The 21769-nt window shown below is 46.9% G+C and overlaps 1 protein-coding gene across 2 annotated transcripts in view; it reads left to right on the top strand.

Moving 5' to 3' along the window:
- Positions 1–21769, top strand: part of SMS (spermine synthase) — a 127377-nt gene that overhangs the window by 13829 nt on the left and 91779 nt on the right. For both annotated transcript variants that reach the window (XM_033948760.1, XM_033948761.1), the window contains exon 2: positions 10418–10538. In XM_033948760.1, the coding sequence (XP_033804651.1) occupies positions 10418–10538 (121 nt within the window). The remainder of the gene's footprint in view (positions 1–10417; positions 10539–21769) is intronic.

The raw sequence follows: 21769 nt of genomic DNA, 5'->3' as shown, positions 1-21769 counted from the left end.
AGCCCTTTCATTAGAGATCCATTTCGCTGTTTCTGTGTGGCAGGGATATTGGTTAGATAAACACCTTCCTTTGTACCGAAGGTGGTTTTGGCGTTTCATAGCAATGAGTCTCTTTTTCTGCCTTCATTCAGAGAAAAGGTTTATGGTCAGCGGTTTTAGTCAAAAATTTTTTCAGACCAAAAATGAGTCTTATTGCAGTGTTATGAATAAGCTGCATTTTGTGGATTAGTGTGGTGTTAATTCCTATGTAGACGAAGTTACAGTAATCCAGATGGGACAATATCATCCGGATGATGAGTGCAAAGTGATGCTGATGGAAGGTATGGCCTGATGAGTCTTAATTGTTTCATAGTGAAGAGGGATTTCTTTCGGAGATGGGATATTTGAGGTTCCAGAGTTAATGTGGAGTCCAGGATGCAGCCTAGGTTTTTGGGAGGTTTTGTCTACAATGAGGCCTTCCCATCTATTTAATTCTCTGTTTTGGTTAAAATCTAGGGCCACCTGTTTGTTCTTCCCTAGGTATAGTACCATAGTCGACTTGAGAGTGTATTCATAATACATTTCTTTCTTTTTTTTTTTTTTTTTTTAATTCTTTATTCATTTTTAAACTTTCATCAAGTGTACAGAAATTCATAACAAACACAATTAATTTAATCACTTGAACATCTTATCATTATATCTTATAAATACAAATGTAACCCCCCCTCCCTCAAAGCCCATAAATCATTATAAGATCATGTTCTTGAAACCTTCCCCCCACCCAATACTAAGTGGTGTATAATTAATAGAAAAATGGCATTTAATCATGACAAAAAGATGTTAATGGCTCCCATATTTTAATAAAATTTTTATATTTTCCCTTCTGTACCGCTAATGATCTTTCCATTCTATATACCGTGTTTCCCCGATGATAAGGCAGGGCCATCAAATAAGACAGCCCCCCCTTTTTAGAAAAAAATGTAAAATAAGGCACCCCCCCCGCAAATAAGCCACCCACCGATACCTGCGCTTACCCGAATCGGGTGGTACGGTGGGTGACTCCGTGTGGTCCCTCCGTCTACCGTATTTGCCTCCATGGCTGCGTGCCGCGCCTCGTCATGAAGTGAAGAGGAGGAAGTGACAGGACTGCAGCGCGCGCACGTGACTCCGCGCAAGGAAACACAGGCAGCTTCCCTCATCCCTCCCTAACGGAGACTGCAGGAGTTTGTTCACGGCCAGAACATCCAAAAGTGAGACACGCAGACAGGTTTCTTTTGCTGTGAGCAATACCACTTACTGAATATAAAGCCTGTTTAAAATGCATACGGTATATAAACAATGGTTTCACATTGTCAAGTCCCCTCTGATGCTGCACTACAGAATAATCTCTTTACTGTGTTTCCCTGATGGAGAACATTGGGGACATTAAATGGTACAATATATGGTATGATGGATAAAGCTGGCCATACACGGTACGATTTTTCGGCCGACCGATTCTTCAGCCGACCGTTTTCTTCCTCCAACGAACGCATTGCGAACGTACCTATCGCGAACGTAATAAAATTCTGTTTTTTTTCAACAATAACTGTGTACTGTAGTCTTCTTCATGGGTAAATAAGGCATCCCCCCGAAAATAAGCCCTAGAGCATATTTTGGCCTTCCAAAAAAAATAAGACAGTGTCTTACCATCGGGGAAACAGGGTATGTGACATAATGAATTCCACCAAAAATTTAAATTAAGCCTCCTATAATCTTTCCAATTATTAGTTATATGTTGGATGGCAACTCCCGTCATGATCATTAAAAGTTTATTATTAGACGATGATATCTGACTCTTTTCTCATAGACATTCCAAATATCACAGTATCATAAGATAACGCTACAGGGTTTTCCAATAAACAATTTACTTGATCCCAGATTGAGTACCAAAAGGCTAAGATATGGGGACAATAAAACAAAAGATGATCCAAAGTCCCTACATCCAGATTACAATGCCAGCATCTATTAGACAAGGAACTATTTAATTTTTGTAATCTAACTGGGGTCCAAAAAGCTCTATGTAATAAAATAAAAACCAAGTTTGTCTCATAGACGCTGACATTGTACATCTCATTCTCCAAGAACAAATTTGTGGCTTATATATTTCTGATCATTATACTATCTTCTCTTCGATCTGGCCTTAAGTGGGGTTAACATGCTATTTTCAGTTATTAATAGATTGGTGAGTATCAGTTTGAAATAATTATACAAAAAAAATAGGTTGAAAAATGCCTGCCTGCCTGTGTGTCTTTCTGGGGGCAAAATAACTGGCCAAAAATTTAATCTAATGGGATGAAACTTCGTATGAAGGCAAAACTGATGTCCATTTGGAAAATGGGTAAGATTAGATAAGAGATTTCTCCCCCAACCCCCCCCCCCCCACAAAAAAAAAAAACTCAAAACACAACAACAAAAAAAGCCCCAATGCAATTGTATGGTAGCTTTCATACTACCTCTCTCTGCTTTCTCAGCCACCCAAATTGTCCCTTCCCTCCAAAACTTATCTCCTCCCTTGAAACTGGCCTACCATCCTAGACTTCTCCCAAACCCAAAAACAGTCCACCTGCTGGCCTAACACATATGTGTACGCACATGTAGAAGTAAAGTAGAATCTCACTTATCCAGTACCCATGGGGCTTGGTGGTTGCTAGATAACTGTAGTTTATGGTTATTTGAAAGTTAATGTAAAAATGGTTGTCTCCCCCTTTCCACCTCACTCTATCATCCCCCTCACCTCCACTTGTAGGTCCACTTCTTCCCTTCTTTCTTGGTTACTTTCTCTCTCCCATTCTCTTCCACTTTCTCTTTCCCTTTCTACCCCCCCCCCCCAAAAAAAACAAACCCAAACAAACAAAAAACCGCTCCCTTACCTGAAGCAGTAGAGCCAGGCCTGACAGCCTCCTTCCTCCCTCCATTCCTGAAGCAACAGAGCTGGGCCTGACAACCCCACTTCCCGCCCTCCTCCCTCACTCACCCGACAATGTAGCGGCAGCCGGCGAGCAGGGAAAGCTGTGATAAACAGGCAGCTTCTGGCCAGCCCTGGCAGGGCCTGTCCTCTGCTGCGTCGACTCTTTATATACAAGCTCAGGAGCAGCTTGCTTGCATTTTAGCCGAAACTGACAAATACGGAAAGCTTAGGATGACTTTGATATCTTGGACATTTTGTGTGTCTTCAATTTCAGGCCGATTATTTGGCAAGGTTGCAAGCTTCTGGCTTACAAGAGAATGTCTACTCTTTTAATGGTTGTACCTTGTTGGAGCAGTGTCCCACAAACCTTTTCTGGCTGGCGTCACACTAATTGCAGTGCCCCAGCTGAAAGGTACCCGGAAGTTGATACGATGACATCATGCTCATGCGCGGAGGCCCATCTTGCCGCGACCCTGCCATTGCAGGGAAACGAAAGACGCCGGCCAGGAAGAGATTCGTCCACGCCAGCTGATTTCCTACAGGCGACAAGCACATCCTATAGGCAGGCAGCCGGCTTGGATGACTCTCCTCCTTGCCAGTGTGTCGCGGCACACCTGAAATCTCAGGAGACACACTGTACTAGAGACTCACTCTTTGAAAAATAAGTGAAAGAAAAGTAATTAAAGACCAGTGTTCTGTTCTGCGGCATCTCTCAGCTTGACCAAAGACACAGTCCATGTTGAAGCTTAAACCAATAGTATGCAGTGGGTGAGTAATGATAGAAGGAGAATGTGGTGCAGTGGTTAGAACTACGGCTTCAGCACCCTGAGTCTGTAGGTTCAAACCCTGCGCTGCTCCTTGTGACCCTGGGCAAGTCACCTAATTCTCCACTGCCCCAGGTACATTAGATAGATTGTGAGCCCACTGGGACAGATAGGGAAAATGCTCGAGTACCTGTATGTAAACTGTTTTGAATGTGGCTGTGTAACTACAAAAAGGCAGAGAGAGGACCATTTCAGCATGGCCAACGTCATGTGGCTCTAATTTTATGAGGCTTGACTTTGGAGCCGAAAGGAGTTGCACTTGGATCATAGGACATTTGTACGCAGGCAGCCAGCTTGTTTGCTAGACTTCTTTCACAACATCCTTATCAGGTCTGTTTGAATCAAACAAAACAAATAGTTGAGTCAGCTGCAAGTGACAGGTGAGAGAGCCTGTTAATGATCCACCATATAAAGATCCTTTTCTTGAGTATTTGACAAACTCTGGATAGCAAATGAGAAGCATTATTTCATCGTACAGGTGAAAAGGTGTAAATAATATAGGGAGGGATCTAGCAAAACTTGAGGAACAGTCTAGAGCACTGTTTTTCAACCGCCGGACCGGTCCACAGGAAATTTCTGCTGGTCTGCGCAGGGCCAGCAAGATTAAAGTGACCATAGGTCTGTTTTCAGACCTCCTGTCCCGTTGTCCCTACACACAGCTTCGGGATAACATCCCGAAGCTGTGTTTGGGGACAACGGGACAGGCAATCATTTCCTGTCCCTCCCTCCTTCCTTTTCCCGGGTCCCCTTCTCTTACCGCCCTGCCACTGCTGCTAAAGCCAACAGGAAGTTTTCTTTCCGACATCAATTCTGACGTCGAAGAGGACGTTCTGGGCCAGCCAATCGCTGCCTGGCTGGCCAAGAATGTCCTCTCCGACGTCAGAATTGACATTGGAAAGAAGACTTGGAACTGTTGGCTTTAGCAGCAGCAGCAGGGTGGTAAGAGCAGGGGAAAAGGAAGGAGGGAGGCTTTTTTTTTGTGGGACAGGGAGGGAAGGAGGTAGGCAGGCAAGCAGGCTGGCTTTGGCCAGGGAGGGAGGGAGAGAGGTAGACAGGCAAGCAGGCTGGCTTCGGGGGTGGGACAAAGTGTGGAAGAAGGTGAGAGGGACATAGGAAGAAGGCACTGGGGGCACTAAAGAGATATGAAGGAGGCACTGGGGGCACTAAGGACATGGGAAGGAGGCACTGGGGGCACTAAGGACATGGGAAGGAGGCACTGGGGGCACTAAAGATGTGGGAAGGAGGCACTGGGGGCACTAAAGACGTGGGAAGGAGGCACTGGGGACACTAAAGACAGGAAGGGGTATTAAGGACATGAGAAGGAGGCACTTGGGGGCATTAAAGACAGGAACGGGCACTAAGGACATGGGAAGGAGGCACTGGGGGCACTAAAGACAGGAAGGGGCACTTAAGGACATGGGAAGGAGGCACTGGGGGCACTAAGGACATGGGAAGGAGGCACTGGGGGCACTAAGGACATGGGAAGGAGGCACTGGGGGCACTAAAGACATGGGAAGGAGGCACTGGGTGAACTAAGGACATAGGAAGGAAAGAGGGAGGGAATAGAAAGGGACAATTCTTGGGCCTGAGTGCAGAAAGAAAGGATACACAGACAGAAGGAAACGCAACCAGAGACTCATGAAATCACCAGACAGCAAAGGTAGGAAAAATGATTTTATTTTCAATTTAGTGATCAAAACGTGTCAATTTTGAGAATTTATATCTGCTGTCTATATTTTGCACTATATTTGTCTATTTTTCAATAGTTACTGAGGTGTCCGAGCTTGCGGAGATGGGGCGGAAACGGGGTTTTTAAATTTTAGTCCTAGTAGTTTGCCGGTCCACAAAATAATTCTTTTATTTCTGCCGGTCCACGGGTGTAAAAAGATTGAAAACCACTGGTCTAGAGTAGCAGCAAAGATTTAATACTTAAAAAATGCAGAATCATTCATCTGGGTTGCAAAAATCCAAGAGAGGTACGGTACAGGGGGGTGAAGTACTTATTTGCATGAAAAAGAAGATCTATACATGGTGGTGATCATATCTGATGATCTTAAAGTGACCAAACAGGTAGATGAGTTGATGGCAAAAGCCATAAAGATGCTTGGGTGCGTAGAAAGAAGAATAAGGAGTTGATGGTGGATCTGTATAAGACTGATCACACCTGATTTGGAGTACTGATGGATGCTGTCCAGAAGGCGGGTGATTAAATGGTCAGCAATTTTCATCCTAAAGCATATAGGACAGACTGAAAGAAAGATATATAATTTTTCCAGGAATAGAAGCAGGATAGTGAAGACATGGAGGTACTTGTCATACATATTCTGATATAAACTGAGATTTCCAAAGCATCCTTCCTATTATTCCAGACCAATGGGGATAGTTTTGTCCTTCGACCAGCCTTCACAAAGAATAGCTGTTCTATGTAGATCCTACCCGACTACAGTCCTTCGGTATTTTCTATCTCCAAGCAAGTGGATGGTTGTGTCTATCGGCTCTGGATTCTGGTTAGGCTGCTTCTGGTCCATTTGGTCAGCTGGCTCCCAGTTGAGCTTCCTTCTAGAGGGCCTGTGGGGTGCATGTTCAGTGGTGCCAGCCTCTGTCTCTTACCTATCCTCCTCTGTCTCGGCTCTCCCTCTCTCTCTCAGTGCCTTAGTACCCTGTGGCCTCTGTCATTGAAATCAGCTTTGTTTGAAAGCATTTGCTTTTATTCGGCTTTGTTTATTTGTTTTAGGGCTTCGGCTCTTTAAGAGTAAGCTGCAAAAAAATTAAAAACAAAGCAGCAGGGCACCCGAGATCAAACTCAGCAAGGCAAGGTTGGCAGGGCGAGCTTCTGGTGAGCCGCGATAGCTGGGAGTTGTCAGCGCAGAACTGTGAAGATGTTCAAATAAGCTGGGGGGAGGGGGTTCCGGAGCGTCGCAGTTCGAAGATGATGGCACCCACGAGTCATTCAAGCGCTGCGGAGTGCAGCGAGAGGTCTTGGAAAAAAATTGCTCATGTAAGGCCCCAAAGGCATGATCAGAAGTGAATAAAGCAGGGGAGACTGTCGGGTTTGACTGCGGGCATCCACATGTGGTTTTGTGGCTTGCCAGCACTGGTGAAATGGCTGCTGGAAGTTCACCCCAGCGGAGTACAGGAGTGGTGACCATCTTGGACCCATGTGGTCTCAATGGATTTGCCCCTGTTCTCTCTCCCGCGGGTTTGGGAGCATCAGGGCCTTCTTCCTCTGGCATGTCTACAGGGCAGGGGCCCACGTTTTCACTAGATTTTGTGCTAGTATTGCTTCAGGTCATGCTGTCCCAGATTCTGCAGGGCCTTTCCCGGGGGTGGGGGGTGGTCAGGTTCTAGCAGAAGTCTTAAATCCCTTGCTTGGGGGGGGTGTCTCTTGCTCCTCGATTGCATAAGCATTTGAACTTGGCTAAGGGTGTGGGCAGAGAGGTGTGTGTCTTCACCTCCTTCAGAGAAGGACTCAGTTTGTTCTGAGAGGTCCTTGGATAGGGAGCCTTTGGAAGATGGGGAGATCCCTCCTGAACAGGGGGATGACCCTAAAGTCTTACAATTCTTTTGCAGGAACAAGTTGAATTCCCTTATTTCGGATGCGCTGGCCAACCTGTCCATTGAAGATCCTTCAGCACCAACAATGGGTGCACAAGGTTTCTGTGATAAGAGGACTATGGGGTCCCCCAAAAGCTTTTACGGATATACAGGAACTGATTGTTACAGAGTGACAGACTGGATATGGGGGTTGAAGATGGGCTGAGCTATGGCTCGGTTGTATCCTCTTTTGCTGGAAGAAAAGGAGAAGTTCCAGGTTCTCAGGGTGGATGCCCTGGTGTTGACCATTACAAAGAAGAAGACCCTTCCAGTGGAAGGGGGCATTACCCTAAAAGATCTTCAAGATGGAAAGATAGAGCATGCGCTAAAGCAGGCCTTTGAAGTGGCTTCACTGTGTCTGTAGTCTTCAGTGTGTTGCTCCTTTGTGGTGTGGGTATGCTTGAACTGTCCTAAAATCTGTTTTGGTACTTGGGACCTGGGTTGGCCACTATTGGAAACAGAATATTGGGCTTGATGGACCTTCAGTCTGTCCCAGTATAGCAATTCTTATGTTCTTATTAGTCCTTCACACTATTCCAGAGGCCCTCCCTCTCTCTGTGTGACATTGCTGGAACTGCAGTGACCCTTTATTCATTGCTGTCTGAGGTTGAGAAGGGTATTGATGGAGGCAGTCCTTGCTGATTCTGTCCTCACCTTCTTTAAAAAATAAAGAAAAAGAATGAGAAAACAGACCGCGTGACTTGAAGGATGCAACTAAAGGTCTATGAGTTTGACAGAGGCAGCACTAGCCCAGGGTCTTGTTCTCTTAGTTCTCTCTGCTTGAAGTAAAGTACTGAAGGGCTATGGTCAGGTAGGGCCTATAACAAGACATCTCTTCTTTGTGAATTTTATCTCCACCTGCTGGTTGATAGACATGACTATCCCTACTGGTCTGGAATAGTGTGAAGGACTAATGGCATATGGGGACAGACTTAAGATCTCAATCTGTATACTTTGGAGGAAAGGCGGGAGAGGGGAGATATGATAGTCGTTTAAATATCTACACAATATAAATGTGTGTGAGTCGAGTCTCATTCATTTGAAAGGAAACACTGCAATGAGAGGGCATATGTTGAAGTTAGGAGGTGATAGGCTCCGGAGTAATCTGAGGAAATACCTTTTTACGGAAAGAGTGGTAGATGCTTGGAACAGTCTTCCGAAAGTGGTGGTAGAAACAGAGACTGTGTCTGAATTCAAGAGGACTTGGGATAGGCATGTGGGATCTCTCAGAGAGAGAAAGAGATAATGGTTACTGTGGATGGGCAGAATAGATGGTCCATTTGGCCTTAATCTGCCATCATGTTTCTAGGTAAGACCTAATTTCTCCTTTGGGGCCAAAAAGAAATGGCCCAAAACTGGGGTCTCAGTTTATATTCGTTCCCCCTCCCAGACCCAGCGCTGGCATCTCCTCAGGCCTGTCTTAAAGTCCGGGTGGTCCAGTGGTGATCTGGGATAGGAGGTGTCTGGTCCTGTCCACTACGCCCCTCTCCCAGAACCAGCACAGGCCTCCCCCATGCTTCCTTAAACTCTGGCGGTCTAATGTTGAGTCAGGGCAGGAATGATCTTCCTGTGCTCCTACCTGTGCAGTCTCGCTTTTAAAAATGGCTGCCATGAGATTGCTGTGGGAACTCGACTTGTGAATGCCAGTGATACTTTTCATGAAATAACAGGGGAAGGAAGGAATTACATTCTATTGACAATATTGTTCTCAAAACAAACATTTAAAAAAAAAAAAACCCCAACAATGATGGCAAAAAAAAATTCCTGTAAGAAATGAAGAAAAGTTTTGGTCTGTACAAACATGTTTTTAACAGGATGCTCCTACACATTGGACTAATCCTATTAGATTCTGGATCAAGCCTCAAGGTGGGAATTATCCACTTACACACAAGATTGCTTTTTCAGCAGAAAAGCAGGTTATAAAGTTCTTACTTATAACATGTTATCTCTAGATGGACGAATCAGAAAATCCCACTCTATCTCCACAAGAGTTAACTTTAAGCTTTAGACCATGTGGAATGCTGTGCTCAGAAAGTGCTGCACATGTAGTGACCTTTATGCTAATTCTGAGTTCTGGGAGTATCGATTTCATTGTGTCATTGGATGACATCATCACCTTGTATGCCGTACTAATTCCGCTGTCAGTGGCAGAGTAACATAATAGATGACGGCAGATAAAGACCCGAATGGTCCATCCAGTCTGCCCAACCTGATTCAATTTAAAATTTTTTCTTCTTAGCTATTTCTGGGCAAGAATCCAAAGCTCTACCTGGTACTGTGCTTGGATTCCTATTGCCGAAATCTTCGTTATAAACCTACTCCAGCCCATCTACACCCTCCCAGCCATTGAATCCCTCCCCAGCCCATCCTTCCCCAAAGGGCCATATACAGACACAGATGAAGTATTCGTTATTTTTTACTATGCAAGTTATGGTATTATTTTGTAGATATGATTTTTGAGGACTGTTTGTATGTTTATTTTATATCATGTTTTTGTTTTAAAATTATGTATGTAAATTATCTAAAAAACGGTATAGAAATTTTTAAAATAAATAAATTGACTATACAGGTAAGTAACTTTGCTATATTTTATTTTACGGTATTTATTGTAACCTGGGCGGGGATGGGTGGGATTTCTGTCCCCGCGCAACTCTCTAGTTCTTACCCCTTTTAACTAATATAATTTTCCTTCCTTTCTTATCAAGATATTGTAGTTTTACCCACTTCTCTGTAACTGTCTTACCCTGTTGTATGTTATGTCTGTCTGTGTAATGTATCCCCTTTCTTTATATTTTCTCCACCCCCCATTTTTTATTGTACACTGCTCAGTATTATAATGAGCAGTATATCAAAACTTAAATAAACTTTGAAACTATCAAAATTTATATTGCCACTAACATAAAACAGATAAGTAGCCTTCGCCTTGGCCAGATTGAACGATTCAGAATGGAGTATTTTTGGTTTCTGGGGCGTTTTGTGATTCTTCAGTCATTACATTTATTAAGTGTATGGAATTTTAATAAAGAAAAGCGTCCATGCTTGAGTAATGCAGTTTCTCTCTTCATTTTTCCAGCTGATGGCCGTGCCATTCTTAAAGGACTGCAGCCCGTTTTTCAAGAGCAGGAAATGACAGAAGCTGTTTATAACTGGAAAGATCGAGGCTACTTGGCAACCTACATCAACAAAAGTGGCAGGTAGGAGACCTATGACATTTAATGTTAATGTTGGGTTATTGTGCTTTGGTTTTCTTTTGACCAGTACAGTATGTAATAAAATATAAGCTTCTACAGTCCCTGAAAAAGTTGGAGAAGCAGAACTGTATAAGAATGGTGTGCTGCTTTGAGAGAGATGTTTTGGCCTGCCTAGACAGAGAGCCCTGATCAGTTCAGATAATCCCCTGAGGGTAGATGATGCAAAGATACAGCTTTGTATCCCCTCAGAAGGGGTACTAAATGGTCTCCTTATCTCAAGAAAGATATAACGGCACTAGAAAAGATTTAAAGAAGAGCGACCAAGATGGTAAAGGGGATGGAACTCCTCTCGTATGAGGAAAGACTAAAACGGTTAGGACTCTTCAGATTGGAAAAGAGACGGCTGAGGGGAGATATGATTGAAGTCTACAAAATCCTTTGTGGAGTAGAACGAGTATAAGTGGATCAATTTTTAACTCTGTCAAAAATTACAATGACTAGGGGACACTCGATGAAACTGCAGGGAAATACTTTAAAAACCTTTAAGAGGAAATATTTTTTCATTCTGAGAATAGTTAAGCTCTGGAATGCGTTGCCAGAGGTTGTTGTAAAAGCGGATAGCGTAGCTGGTTTTAAGAAAGGTTTGGACAAATTCCTGGAGGAAAAGTCCATAGTCTGTTATTAAGACATGAGGGATACTTCTGCTTGCCCTGGATCGGTAGCATGGAATGTTGCTACTCTTTGGGTTTTGGCCAGGTACTAGTGACCTGGATTGGCCACCATGATAACGTGCTACTGGGCTTGATGGACTTTTGGTCTGACCCAGTAAGGCTATGTTCAGATTAGAAGTAGCTTTTATCCCAGGACAAGCAGGCATGATATTCTCACATGTGGGTGACGTCATGTACGGAGCCCTGATGCGGAAGCATTTTCAAGCAAACTTGATTGAAGATTTAAGTTTGCTCTGCTGCTCCACGCATGCATGCCTTCCTGCTCCACTAGAGGGCGCATCCCCTCGTGGTCTCCAGTTCAAAATTTTCCGCTGAGCCTAGAAGTCGTGTTTTTTCAGGCTCTGCCCCAACTGCCTTCTAGCACCGCGATTTTCTTATTTTTTTCTCTATTAAGTCGCTGTGCGTGAATTTTTTTCCTTATTCAACTTGATCCTGCTTCGTTTTTGACCGACCCGGAGGCTTCCGGGTCCCCGTGGCCGCGTGGCTACTCAAGCCGCGGCCACTTTCGATTCTATGTCCCGGCCTTTGACCGGCTTTAAAAAGTGCACCCGGTGCGAGCGGCTTCTTTCCATCACAGACCCGCATCGCCGGTGCATCCTCTGCCTGGGGGCCGCTCATCCAACCGACTCCTGCCCCCAGTGTGCTACTTTCCAGAACCGGGCCCTCCGCCGAAGAAAAGCCCGCATGGCGGATCTCTTCGCCGCCGACCAACCCTCTACCTCGGCCTCGAGGTCGGCCCCGGCCTTGACCTCGGCCCCGAATACCTCGGCATCGCCTCGAGACTCGAATCCGAAGTCCTCGGGACAACAGAAAGCCTCGGCTCCGGGTAAGTCCCCTCTTCCCTCTTCAGGTTCCGCAACAGCGAAGAAGCCAGCCTCGGGGACACCGGCGACGCATGGCGGAAGTCCCATGCTCACAGCCCCGGTAAAGCCCTCCAAGCCTTCGGGCCGTGCCTCCACCACACGGGAATACTCTGATACGAGGTCGCCCCTGGTGTAGCGCACCGAGGCAGTGGACATGCCCTCGATGCTGTCCGTGCCCGTTTTCCAGGACCTACTCCGAGCGATGATTTCATCGGAGCTGTCCGCTGCAATGGCCCATCTACAACCGGCCTCGACCTCGATCCCGCATGTGCCAGACCAGCCTGAGCCTCGTGTCGAGCCACCTCGAGGAAAAGCGCGCAAGCTTCGCCGCATCCCATCCTCCTCGGACTCCTCGCCGAGACACCCGAGGCGCTCTCCCTCCACAGACCGCCGCGGGGCAAAACGTCGTGCTAAAACGACAGAAACCTCGAACCGCCGTACCTCCAAAAAGGCCCGAGGTTTCCCCACTCTACGAGGCCGTTCACCTACACCTCGTACGGGACCGCTGAGGGTGACGGAGCTATCACTCTCCAACCCTCGCATCCTCCGAACTCCCCCTCGGACCGGGGCTCCGATCCGAGGTTTCAGACTCTCACCGAGGGAGTCCGGGTCGAGGTCACCGATCCGTCATCGATCGGTACCCCGAACCCCGGCATCGTCTCCGAGGGGCTCCTCGAGACGTCGGAGATCCACGACTCCGGAACACTTTCACAGTGCTTCCCCGGTTTCGGAGCGTGGATCGGAGCAGGAGCCTCAATACTCGAGGGAAGCCTCCCCATCCTTCTCCACCCGACGGAGGTCTCGTTCACCGACCCCGCAAGGGGCCTCGGGAACATCCCGCCCATCCTTCTCTCGCTTTGTCCAGGACATGGGCCACGCTTTGGACTTAGACCTCCAGTCCGATTCCAGATACTCAAAGGAGTACCTAGCGGAGCTGTACATGCCATCACTGCCCAGAGAGTCCCTTCGCTTACCGCCTAATCCGGTACTCCAACAGGCTTTCTTCAGGAACCTGGAGACCCCCTATATGGTCACAGCCGTCCCCTCCAAAATGGAGGCCAAGTACCGTACGGTACCCTACCCGGGGTTTGAACAACCGCAGCTCTCCCACCAGTCGCTGTTGGTAGAATCGTCCCTGACCACAGACTCGTCAGAATACGCTTGGGGAGCCCACCTGGACGGCCTCCGCACTCAGGGGATGTGGTCAGCAGAAGACCGCCGCTGTCACATCAACGTGCTAGAGCTCCGGGCCATCTATCTCGCAGCTGTAGCTTTTCAACATCTGCTTCACGACCGGGTGGTTCTCATCCGAACCGACAACCAGGTAGCAATGTACTACGTAAACAAACAAGGGGGGACAGGGTCTTGGTCCCTCTGTCGGGAAGCCATGCGCCTCTGGAAATGGGCAATCTCCAACAACACCTTCCTTCGAGCGGTGTACATACAAGGAGAACAAAACTGTCTGGCGGACAGACTCAGCCGCCTCCTCCAGCCACACGAGTGGTCACTGCACTCTCAGACCCTACGACATGTGTTCGAAAAGTGGGGGACGCCGCAAATAGATCTGTTCTCATCCCCCCACAATCACAAACTGCCCCTCTTCTGCTCCCGGATACACTCCCCGGACCGACTCGAGGCCGACGCCTTCCTCCTCGACTGGGAGGGAAGGTTTCTGTACGCGTTTCCGCCGTTCCCTCTGATCCTGCGGACGCTGGTCCACCTGAAAACGGTGAAAGCCACCCTGATCCTGATTTCTCCTCGCTGGCCACGCCAGCCTTGGTTTTCCCTTCTACTTCAACTCAGTGTCAGAGATCCACTGCCTCTGCCTCGGTTTCCCTCTCTACTTTCACAGAGTCAGGGTTCGCTGTTACATCCCAATCTTCAATCTCTTCATCTGAATGCTTGGTTTCTTTCCCCCCGACTTCTCTCCCCGTGTCTCAATCAGTCAAGGAGATATTGGAGGCCTCTAGAAAGACCTCGACGAGAACCTGCTATTCTCAAAAGTGGACCAGATTCTCAGCTTGGTGCTCCTCTCACAGCCAGGACCCGGTGTCGGTCCCCGTCCCTCTGGTCCTTGACTATTTACTTCAATTATCTCACTCCGGCCTAAAGACCAACTCCATTCGAGTACATCTCAGTGCGATTGCGGCCTTTCATCAGCCCCTGGAAAGAAAAGCCCTCTCGCTCCACCCCTTAGTCTCTCGCTTCATGAAGGGTCTTCTGAATATCCACCCTCCTCTCAAACCCCCTCCGGTGGTTTGGGACCTTAACGTGGTTCTGGCTCAACTAATGAAACCTCCATTTGAGCCCCTAGACAAATGCCATCCTAAATTCCTCACGTGGAAGGTGATTTTCCTGCTTGCACTCACTTCCGCCCGGCGAGTTAGTGAGCTACAGGCTCTGGTAGCGGACCCACCCTTCATTGTTTTCCACCATGACAAGGTAGTACTCCGCACACATCCAAAGTTCCTGCCTAAAGTAGTGTCTGATTTTCACCTCAATCAGTCCATCGTCTTGCCCGTGCTTTTTCCCAAGCCCCACTCTCACCCCGGAGAGGTGGCGCTTCACACTCTTGACTGTAAGAGAGCGTTGGCCTTTTACCTCCAACGCACTCAACCACACCGGAAAGTCCCACAATTATTTTTGTCCTTTGACCCAAACCGGTTAGGCCACCCAGTTTCCAAGCGCACCTTGTCCAACTGGTTGGCCGACTGCATCACCTTTTGCTACGCTCAGGCTGGTCTCGCGCTGCATGGTTGAGTAATGGGACACAAGGTCCGAGCGATGGCAGCCTCCGTAGCATTCCTCAGGTCCACACCTATTGAGGAAATCTGCAAGGCCGCCACGTGGTTTTCGGTTCATACTTTCACCTCCCACTACTGTCTGGACTCACTGTCCAGAAGCGATGGCCGGTTCGGCCAATCGGTATTGCGAAATCTATTTGCTTAAATTGCCAACTTCCCTCCATCCCTTTTCAGTTAGCTTGGAGATCACCCACATGTGAGAATATCATGCTTGCTTGTCCTGGGATAAAGCACAGTTACTTACCGTAACAGGTGTTATCCAGGGACAGCAGGCATATATTCTCACAACCCGCCCACCTCCCCGAGGTTGGCTTCTTTGCTAGTTAAGTGAACTGGAGACCACGAGGGGATGCGCCCTCTAGTGGAGCAGGAAGGCACGCATGCGTGGAGCAGCAGAGCAAACTTAAATCTTCAATCAAGTTTGCTTGAAAATGCTTCCACATCGGGGCTCCATAGATGACGTCACCCACATGTGAGAATATATGCCTGCTGTCCCTGGATAACACCTGTTACGGTAAGTAACTGTGCTTTATTTCCCTCCCCCTCCTGGACAGACATTCCCATGTAGAAGGTTCCCAAACGAAGCCTAGGTCAGGTCTTCTCTCCCCTGAGTTGGCCATGTCTGGGGTTGTTGTGGAGCCCCCCCCTTACAAAATTGTTCATAATTATCACTAAAGAGTGACTCTTCGAGTGGTTGAATTTGGGCAGAGTCCTGATGCATGATCCTGACTAGGATGCTGTAGTAATTTGACTAAATAAGTTTAGGCAGACTATGAAAGTGGGGAGAAGTCATTGGGTGGCTGTGGATTTTAAAGAAGAAAATATCAGAGTACATCACCCTACCCAGGTGAACTGTAAGTACTGCAGCACAGCTTTTTGGGAAACCCTGGCAGGCGTACTTTTCACACAAACTGCATAGCTCTCAGCTGTTCCTGGGAAAGCAACTTTTTGCACGAGATCCTGTGTTTTAAAACTATATGCAGATCCTTAACTTAAGCAGGGCTGTCTTCTCCCGCAAAGTGTGTGGCTCAGCTATGTTGCTGATGTCCAACCTAGGACCCTGCAGCCTACAACACCTGGTATTCCCCAGTGGCTCCCCATCCAGGTACTAGCCAGGCCTGACCCTGCTTAGCTTCCAATAGCAAGTGTGGGCCTACTCAGGGCAGCACCTTTAGTGTAAACAGGAGTGGATTCTACTCCACTCCTATCCCGCTATCAGTCGAGGTACCCCAGGGCTGTCTCCTGGAACCCCTTATCTTCTCCACCTATATTCATTCCCTTGGACTCTGATCTGTTCCCATGATTTTCAATACCATCTCTAAACTGATGATTCCCAAATCTATATCTCCACACCAGAAATCTCTGCAGGTATCCAGGACTATGTCTCAGCCTGTCTCACCGCTCCTTAAAGCTGAATATGGCCAAGACTGAGCTACTTATTCTTCTGCCTAAACCCACCTCTCATCTCCTCCTACTCTCTATTTCAGTGGATGGCACTCTCATCTTCCCTGTCTCATCAGCTCACAACCTCAAGGTCATCTTTAACTCCTCTCTCTTTCTCTGCATAAATCCAGCAGACTGCCAAAACCTGTTGCTTATTTCTGTATAATATCACCAAAATCTGACCCTTTCCTTCAGAGCACACCATCAAAACCCTTCTCCACACTCTTATCCTTGCGCTTATCACCTCTCACCTTGACTACTGCAAGTTGCATCTCACAACTGCCTCTCTCTCTCCTTCAGTATATGCTGCACACATTGAGTCGAGGCTGAAAAACTTGGCGCACAAGTTGTTTTTCATTTGCACAGGGGCCAGCAAAAATTGGAACACTGCTGTGTGCCATTGCTAGTCATAGTCCAGCACCTGAGGTTGTGGAATCGAATCCCAGAACTCTTGCTTGTGACCTTGGGCTAGTCGCTTAATTCTCCATTGCCCACTGCTTTGAATGTGTAACCACAAAAAGGCAGTACACAAGTTGCATTCCCTTTCTGTCATCGGGCTTTGCTGTAAGGGAGAAAAACACATTGGCAGGCAGAGGCGTTCCAGAAGATATTAAAACAAAAAAAAGGCCAGGCAGTAGTCCAGCAGGTGCCAGACTAGTAGAAATCTGGGTTCCACATCCCTTTTGAGATAAATGGCAGCTTCTAGCCCTCAGATGCCATCCTTTGCCCCTCCATACTGCTTGCCTAGCTCAGGCTTCAGGGGAGGTGTGAAAAGAGCTTGTGCCTTCCCAATAGTCCATGTGCCAGCAGTACATAGCTGATGAGCTGATCTGGCCTGTTGTGCCCATGGGGGCCAACAAATGCTTCATCCTGTCCTCGTCACCGGGTTCTTCAGTGCCCACAAGGACCAGAGAGATATGGCCCTCTCAAAGCAGCTCGGTACACGGCAGCCTGTGGGCCTTCAAAATCAGGAGACACACGAGTCATGGCAACAGTGCAGGCTAATGCTGCCCGATTCACGATTCGAATCGATTTACCACACAAAAAATTTGCCTCCTGATTCGTTGAATGACCCTCCCCCCTCGCCCCTAAAGCAGGAGTGGCAGAGCTGCCTCTTGCTGGCCTGCTGCTCCTGCTTTAGAGGGCGAGTGAGGAGGGTCAATCGGGAAGTGGCTTCCCTGCTAGTGCTGGCTTCCCCGCAGCAACTTATCTAAATTCAGCAGCGTGCCCTGCAGAAGAAGATCGCCGCTGGCTCTACCGATCTTTGTAAGCTGCAATACGATGTCCGAGTCGTCTTCTCTGCCGCGGTCCCGCCCCTTCTCTGACGTCGGAGAAGGGGGCCGGACCGTGGCTGAGAGAAGACGACTGGGACGTCGTATGGCAGCTTACAAAGATTGGTAGAGCCAGCGGCGATCTTCTGCAGGGCAGGCTGCTGAATTTAGATAAGTTGAACACGCAGGCCTTCCGGGGGACAGGGGTATAGTCCTTTGTGGGAGATGGGGTGTAGTCCTTTGTGGTGGGGATGCAGGCCTTCCGGGGGGAGGGGGGTGTAGTCTTTTGTGAGGGGGGGTGCAGGCCTTCCGGGGGGAGGGGGTGTAGTCCTTTGAGGGGGGTGCAACCTTCTAGTGGGGATGCAGGCCTTTAGGGGTGGGGTGCAGGCCTTCAGGGGGGGACAGGCTGGTCTTCAGGGGTGGGGTGTTGGCTTTCAGGGGTGTGCAGACATTCAGGGGAGGGGGCCCTGGTGTAGAAGTACACGGAGGGAGGGAAGGGGGGGTCAAAGAGATGTGCATATGTCGGACTTGGGGGGGAAGAAATAATAGGTCTAAAAACAGGATAGGGCGAGAGATGGTGGACAATGGGATTTAGGGATGAAAGGAACAAAAAGGGAGAGATGGTGGACCCTGGGGTGGTGGGGAAGGAGGGAGAGATGCTGGATGAAAGGGTAGTTAAGAAAAGGTGGATCTGTGGAGGGAGACAAAAAAATGAAAGATGCCAGACCTCCGGGGAGAGAAGGGAAACGGAAGGGGACAACAGAGATGGCATATGGATGGTTAGCATGGAGAAAGAAGAAAGAAGGAGACCCTGGCAAGCAAGTTATCAGAAGACAACCAGAGCCTGGTATCAACAAGATTTGAATAATGACCAGACAACAAAAGGTAGAAAAACTAATTGTATTTTCTGTTTTGTGATTATAATATGTCAGATTTGAAATGTGTATCCTGCTAGAGTTGGTGTTAGACCGCAAACGTGAGCTAGGATTTAACAGAGAGGAAAAGTCTTTTTTGTTTCTTTATTTTGTTTACACCACGGCGCCAATGTGGTTAGGAGAGGGCAAAGGGGGTGAAGAGGCTATAAAAGAGGTGAAGAGACTATAAAATAAACCCACCAGGATGTTTTAAAAAAACACCCAATTGGGCAGGAAAATCGAATCGAAAAATCTATTTCAATAGGCTGAATCGAATCGAAATTTTTTTTCCTGAATCGGGCAGCTCTAGTGCAGGCTCTGAATCTCAGTAGCTAAAACCCACAGTAGTAACAGAGCTCCTGTGAGACTTTGCTCCAGGGCTCCTCTTGCAGTAAACAGTCTTGCATTGGCTCCTGAGTTTTGTTGAGTCTTGCTTTACAGGAACCATTACTTTATAAACTGTATACACAATATATTTCCCTTTTTATGTACCAGAGAGTGGGGGTGGGGAGGAGTTTAGATCTGTTTTTCAGAACTCGCACTGTCTTTTTATGTGCATTTTTATTTGTTGCAGTTTGCATTAAACAGGCAGTAACTCGGGGTTTGGGGAGGGAGTTTACAGTTTCTTGATCTATGGCCTGTCTTGTTTATCTGGGTAAAGGGGTAGATGGGATGGAAAGGGGAGGATTGTGGGTTTAGATTAGGCAAATTTTGGAAAATGTTGAACTGTATTGACTTTTGATTTATTTTTTTCTATTGTTCAAAAAAATTGTTTTACGATAAACAGGCAGTAACACTAATTTGATGGAAAAAGTGTTTAGTGTTTCAGCATGCCTATTTGATGCTGAAGATGTTTGTGCTTTTGGCATGAGCACATTCTGTTTGTGAAAATTGTTTAATGCATAACCTGTTAAGTCGATATAGATATATTTTTTGCCCAAGGCAAGATTGACAAGCGTGCTATGATTAGAATGGCAAACGGTTTCATCCTTTTTCAAAACTTCATGATTATTCTATGAAGAGTTCAACTATGAGCATGTTTTGATAAGGGCTCAGTGTGCTTTAAATGACTGTTTTTCTGTGGCACACCCACAATTCCGCCCCACACAACCTCGTCTCATTTTCCCTGAGCGCGGGACCATGTCTGGAGGGCCTCCGAGCATGTGCGGACATCAGCACGACAGCGTCGCATGCATGCGCACAACGTCATCACGACGTTTGCATATGCTCAGAGGCCCTCCAGACACAGTTCTGAGCTCAGGGAAAATGAGACGAGGTTCGTTTAGGGGTGGAGAGAAGCGGCACTAACGCCGGAAGTAACTTGTGGTATACTTTTTGTCCTTCAATCCCTGACAGTACACTGGAAATCTCGCCGCAGCATATAGCTTGCATTTCACTGAAATACTTTTAAAACCAATTGGAGGAAATTTTTTTTCAATCGGAGAATAGTTAAGCTCTATAACGTGTTGCCAGAGGATGTGGTAAGAGCAGATAGTGTAGCTGGTTTTAAGAAAGGTTTGGACAAGTTCTTGGAAGGAAAGTCCATAGTCTGTTATTGAGAAAGACACGGCAGAAGCCACTGCTTGCCTTGGATCGGTAGCATGGAATGTTGTTACTATTTGGAGTTCTAGAATCTTGTTGCTCTTTGGGATTCCGGAATTTTGCTATTCTTTGGGATTTCATATGGAATGTTGATACTCCTTGGGTTGGCCACCGTGAGAACGGGCTACTGGGCTTGATGGACAATTGGTTTGTTCCAGTAAGGCTATTCTTATGTTCTTATAATGTAGAGATGTGCAAAGTGGATTGCACTTGTGCCCTAGTTTCACTGTTTATAAACATTTATATATTGCTTTCCTGGAACAACCATTTAAAGTGGTTTACAAAACATAAGAAAAAAAATTGGGCAAAGCAGGAAACCAATAAAAAGTACAATAAAACCATACACTAAAAACAGAATTAGACAGGTTCAATGGAGCTTGCAAAAATGAGAAAAACCATGTGCTCTTCATTGAAGGAGAGACCTAGGCTAAAATGCCATGAATAAACTTTTTGTTTCTTTCAAATGTTACACTGTTGATTAAATCTTATCTAAAGGGGGAGGAGGGGAGTTCTACAGTCCTTGGTGCTGCTAATGAAAAGGTCTTTCTGGCCAACAACTCTTTCTCATAACCTTGACAGGAGTATCTAATCATAAGAAATAAGAATAGCCTTACTGGGTCAGACCAATGGTCCATCAAGCCTAGTAGCCTGTTCTCACAGTGGCCAATCTAGGTCACTAGTACCTGGCCAAAACCCAAGGTGTAGCAATATTCCATGCTACCGATTCAGGGCAAACAATGGCTTCCCCCGTCTTTCTCAATAACAGACTATGAACTTTTCCTCCAGGAAATTGGCCAAACCTTTCTTAAAACCAGCTACGCTATCCACTCTTGCCACAACCTCTAGCAACACATTCCAGAGTAGGCCTGCACGGGAATGGGGATCGCAGGAATCCCTCCTTACCCCAAGGGACTCCCACGGGGACCCCCCTCTAGCCAACGGGACTGCCACGGGGATGGAAGGCTTTGGAAGCAGGGTTCATCCATATAATATAATGGACATGTCAGCCTTAGTAAAAGAGGAGGTTTATAAGAAAACAAAAACAGGGTTCCACCAAAGAGATTCCACAAGGAAAACAGCAGCGCAAACACAAAAGAAACTGTGGAATTGATGATCCTGTCTGAAGTAATTGCTGCTTTTTATGGGGACGGGCAGGGATGGAGGTAATTCCTTGCAGGGACGGTTGGGGATGGAGAGGATCCTGGCGGGGATGGGTGGGATTTCTGTCCCCGTGCAACTCTCTATTCCAGAGCTTAACTATTCTCTGAGTGAAAAAAATATTTCCTCCTATTGGTTTTAAAAGTATTTCCCTGTAACTTCATTGAATGTCCCCTAGTCTTTGTAATTTTTGATGGCATGAAAAATCGATCCACTTGTACCCGTTCTACTCCACTCAGGATATTGTAGACTTCAATCATATCTCCCCTCAGCTGTCTCTTTTCCAAGCTGAAGATCCCTAACTTTTTTAGTCTTTCCTCATGAGAGGAGTTCCATCCCCTTTACTATCTTGGTCGCCCTTCTTTGAACCTTTTCTAGCGCCACTATATCTTTTTTGAGATAAGGAGACCAAAATTGAACGCAATACTCCAGATGAGGTTACACCATG

Source organism: Geotrypetes seraphini, chromosome 6, assembly GCF_902459505.1.
Source record: "Geotrypetes seraphini chromosome 6, aGeoSer1.1, whole genome shotgun sequence".
In the NCBI taxonomy this organism is placed as follows: domain Eukaryota; kingdom Metazoa; phylum Chordata; class Amphibia; order Gymnophiona; family Dermophiidae; genus Geotrypetes; species Geotrypetes seraphini.
The sequence above is the reverse complement of the archived record's forward strand: the minus strand, read 5'-3'. Positions and strand labels throughout refer to the sequence as shown.